The sequence below is a fragment of the Engraulis encrasicolus genome, unplaced genomic scaffold (genome assembly GCF_034702125.1).
Source record: "Engraulis encrasicolus isolate BLACKSEA-1 unplaced genomic scaffold, IST_EnEncr_1.0 scaffold_25_np1212, whole genome shotgun sequence".
Taxonomy (NCBI): domain Eukaryota; kingdom Metazoa; phylum Chordata; class Actinopteri; order Clupeiformes; family Engraulidae; genus Engraulis; species Engraulis encrasicolus.
In genome coordinates, this window is record NW_026945544.1 from 1,917,265 (window position 1) to 1,922,264 (window position 5,000).

General features: G+C 48.2%; 1 protein-coding gene across 1 annotated transcript in view; it reads left to right on the plus strand.

Annotated features, from left to right (window-relative positions):
* The window catches only part of peli1b (pellino E3 ubiquitin protein ligase 1b), a 44,984-nt gene that overhangs the window by 24,275 nt on the left and 15,709 nt on the right, over nucleotides 1-5,000 (plus strand). The window contains exons 4-5 of the mRNA XM_063192830.1: nucleotides 2,808-3,005; nucleotides 3,589-3,777. Coding sequence (XP_063048900.1) covers nucleotides 2,808-3,005; nucleotides 3,589-3,777 — 387 coding nt within the window. The remainder of the gene's footprint in view (nucleotides 1-2,807; nucleotides 3,006-3,588; nucleotides 3,778-5,000) is intronic.

Sequence of the window (5,000 nt, forward strand, 5' to 3'; positions counted from 1 at the left end):
TTTTCCATAGCTATCAGTTTTCCATCTATCAATCTCTCTGTACATAGCTATCTCGCATCCTCCTTCTCTCTCTCCTCCTTCCTCTTACTTTCTCTCACTGTCTCTTACCTTCCCTGGTGTGGTATAGATCAGTGGTTCTCAACCTTTTTTGACCAAACGCCCCCACGAACTCATCATAAGCCTCCCAACGCCTCCCTTGACCTCATCATAATCCTACCAACACCTCCCCTTAGTATTGAAACATAAAATGGACTAATGCAATTCAATGGTAACTAAACCCCGCCCCCCTGTAATGTCCTCGTTGAGAATCACTAGTATAGATGCTCTGTCTAATCTTGACCACTGCTCTCTCTTCATCTCTTTCCTACCTCCTTCTAGTCATTTGGCTTTCTTTTTACGGTCTCTCTTTTTGTGCTCTCTCTCTCTCTCTCTCTCTCTCTCTCTCTCTCTCTCTCTCTCTCTCTCTCTATCTCTCTCTCTCTCTCTCTCTCTCTCTCTCTCTCTTTCTCTCTCTCTCTCTCTCTCTCTCTCTCTCCCAATTTCTGGTGGTATGTCTTGGGTGCAGCACTCCGCTGTGCCAAGGCACGCACACACAATTATCCCATTACCTTGCTAGGAATGAAACAGCCAGCACCGCTAAATTGAATTGTCTTATCATGCTCCTACTGTCTCATGTACACAAACACGTACAGTCACAAACGAGCACAGAACGCACACAGGCACCCAGGCAAAGACATCCATATTGAAAAACACACAAACTAGAATAGAAGCTTTTCCCTGTTCCACTCGTGGTGCACCTGTATGTGATTATGATGGGTTAATGCCTTGTGGGTCACTTTAGTCAAAAGTGTATGCTAAATGTAATGCAATGTAATGCAATGCTTCCCCCTTCCGCCCAGGCCTTTACAGTGGCCTCAGTGTGCTAGCACTTTATTGTGGTGGGCCTTCACTATATGCATGTCACACACGCACACACACAGAACTCGCGCACACACACACACACACACACACACACACACACACACACACACACACACACACACACACACACACACACACACACACACACACACACACACACACACACACACACACACACACACACAATGACACAGAGGTCAACACAAGTCTCCATTCTCTCTCTCTCTCTCTCTCTCTCTCTCTCTCTCTCTCTCTCTCTCTTTCTCTTTCTCTTTTTCTTTCTTTCTCTTTCTCTCTCACACGCACACAAACACACGCACTCACTCTCTCGCGCACACGCACAAACGCACACCATTAAAGGGGTATGCTACATGCTACACGGATCCATTGACTTTCACTAGCTTAGCGACATACTCCCTCTTTTAACTTGTCTTAAAGCAAGACAACGGCTTACATGAAAAATAAGACACTTTACCACCTTTATAAACTCTGGCCAACGATTTTAACTGTATTAAGCCCCAAAATAGTGGCATACCCCTTTAAGTAATCACCTGCCATGTTTTTTGCTGTACATTGCTTTTTTTCTGTTGATGAGGTGAGAGAGAGCTGCTATGCTGTTCTGTGCTGGGCGGTAGAGTGTATCAGGTGACTGAAGGGCGACACACACACACACACACACACACACACACACACACACACACACACACACACACACACACACACACACACACACACACACACACACACACACACACACACACACACACACTCTGCTTCCCCTCAGCTGTCAGTAATCAGAGGGAATGCTGGGAACAGCAGCAGGGGTCTCCTCTCCACCAACAGCCTTACGAATCAAGCCAACAGACTGTTGTATTGTGCATACACCACCGGCCACGGGCGCCCAATCACTGGTCAGTGTGCAACATGTGTCGTTTTGGTAGTACAAAAAAATAACCTTAGCATTTTAGACTAGGCCCACCTACTTCCTACCCCCAGGTTACCTCTCTGGTAGCCTAATTATCAACGACTTTCAAATCTCTTCGAGACTTGGTCTGACCAAGAGCATAACAATTAACGTTTCCCAAACGGCATGGTTGACCTGCCTCCCTAGGTTTGCTACAGGTTGTTTGCTTCTCGACAAAGTGGGAGGACTTCCCAATTTTTCTGGAGATCAGAAATGGTATTTACATTGGTCTTTGCCTGACTAGAAGCAACTCCAAAGGCGTTGCGTCACTAGGAGGGCATGGCCTGGCTACCTTTCTGGTACGGTCGTGATAGACCAGGCTTTGTTCACAGCAAGGGACCTTACTGTTTTAACCCATTTTGTCCTAAGCCCTTTTTGGGAAAGGGTGCCCTCTGCCTATTAAATCCTAAATATCGCAGCCTCTGAAGCACATACAAATTCCAAATAAGTTGCATTTAAAAGCGACCCTCATTTTGCATTATAATGTGTTCATTCAGCTCTAAATTATTTTGTAATAAAACAGCTCAAATCTCAAGAACCTGAATGCAGCGTATAAGTGTCTCCAGAACACAATGGGTTAATGTTGCCCTTTAATTAAAAAAAGAGTTCTATAGGACTCTGTTTGATGATTTGTAGTACATCCTATCCTTGTGAGGGTGAAGGAGTGTCCAGGCCCGTTTGTAACGTTTGTCTTCCATGCTCCCTTTTTTTCTCTCTGCCCACCCACTCTACTTATCTTTCTGGATCTCTCTCTCTCTCTCTCTCTATCTCTATCTCTATCTCTATCTCTATCTCTATCTCTATCTCTCTCTCTCTCTCTCTCTCTCTCTCTTTCTCTCTCTCTCTCTCTCTCTCTCTCTCTCTCTCTCTCTCTCTCTCTCTCTCTCTCTCTCTCTCTCTCTCTCTCTCTCTCTCCCTTTAGATCGGGCGTTCCACGGAGAGTCCCATAGACTTTGTAGTGACGGACACGGTGCCGGGCAGCCAGAGCAACGCGGACACCCAGTCGGTCCAGAGCACCATCTCGCGCTTCGCCTGCCGCATCATGTGCCAGCGCACGCCCCCCTACAACGCCCGCATCTACGCCGCCGGCTTCGACTCCTCAAAGAACATCTTCCTCGGGGTAATGCACCTGTGTGTGTCTGTCTGTGTGCGTGCGTGTGTGCGTGCGTGCTCACATGTGTGTGTTCAACTCTCAACCTTTTCCTTGGGGTACCTTATTCTCAGCTGTGCCGGTGTCTGTCTGTGTGTGTGTCCTTCATGAACATCTTGATCCAACAAGTTGCTGGACTGGGAACAGTGGCTATTCCATGATGTCTGCCAAGATTCTTGAAGAACTGAGTGAACTCAGCTTGAGCTCCGATTGGATGGATCGCAATCATACCATCATGTCATCACTGACCTCGACTCTTTTGCCTCTCTCTCTCTCTCTCTCTCTCCTTCAAACTCTCTCTCTCATTCACTCTCTCTCTTCTTCACTCTCTCGCTGTCCTTCTCTCTATCTTGTTTTCTCTCTGTGTCTCCCCCTGTCTCTCTTTCTCTCTGTCTCTTTTTCACTCATTTCACTCTGTCTGCATCTATCTCTCTGTCTGTATATTTCCCTCTTTCTCTCTTCCTCTGTATGGCTCTGTCTCTGTCTCCCCCTCTTCCTCCCTCTCTCTCTGCCCCTCTTCCTCCCTCTCTCTCTCCCTCTCACCATCCCCCAGGAGAAGGCAGCGAAGTGGAAGACGTCTGACGGCCAGATGGATGGCCTGACGACGAACGGCGTGCTGGTGATGCACCCTCGCAACGGCTTCACGGAGGACTCCAAGCCCGGCGTCTGGAGGGAGATCTCCGTCTGCGGGAACGTCTTCACGCTGCGGGAGACGCGGTCCGCACAGCAGCGCGGCAAGATGGTGAGCGCTCGGCACACACACACACACACACACACACACACACACACACAGACACACACACACACACACACACACACACACACACACACACACACACACACACACACACACACACACACACACACACACACACACACACAAACACAAACACAAACGTATCCAGGCTCATGCACCAAGCACTCACTCATATGCAGACTCATGCACATAGACATGCACACATACAAACATCTTGTCTCTCTTTCTCCATTTCTCTTTCTCTCACACGCAATCACAATGACCTGGAGATGCAGCTTTACTCACACACTCACACTCACACACTCACACACACACTCACACACTCACACACACACACACACACACACACACACACACACACACACACACACACACACACACACACTTTTGAGCAGTGCCCAAGAGGGTAAACGTTTCCCTCACACACACTCACAAACAGGCTTAAATACATGCATGCACACTCACAAACAGACTCTTTCCACACAAGGTTTGCATACTGCAGTTCATGCCATTCAGTAGAGCATAGTAATAGGCTTTAATACATGCGCACACACTCCCAAGCACAGATCATTTTCACATGGCTACTGCACACAGCACAGCACTGTTGCACAGCCGATGGCACTGTGCACAACCAGAGTGGATATTCACCAGCAACAATGACGCTCACATTCCATCCATCCCTAGGGGGAGAGCAGCTCTGTTTACCCTTCCAAACTCAGGAGCAGCTCAGGGGAGAACAGGGACGGTTCCTGCAGTGGGAGGAGGGTAGAGTATGGAAGACAAGGGGATGTTAGGGTAGGGACAGTTATGGTAGCATTACCATATAACTACGTTAGCTACTTTGTTGTTAGGAATGCAGTTTATCGTTGTCAACTAGCCAAGTGGCGAACTGACTAACGACTAAGCTTTCGAGAATGAGTTGCTATACAGTACACACACTTGGGAAGAGTGTGGAGTGGGTTGCTTTCGCATGTAGTGTATGGGGCATGTAGGGAAGGATAGGGTATGTAGGAAAGGCTCGGTTTTGATGGGCCAAGTTACTGTTGAACGGGTGGGATGTTTTGGGTGGACTGCGAGTTTCAGTGTCCCAGCCAGCTGTGGCTGCATCTGTTCAGAGGCACGGGAGGATTCATGCAGAAAGTGAGATGTCAGATTTTACACATGCAAGGGAAACAGCTGTGCGTGCGTGCGTGCGTGCGTGCGTGTGC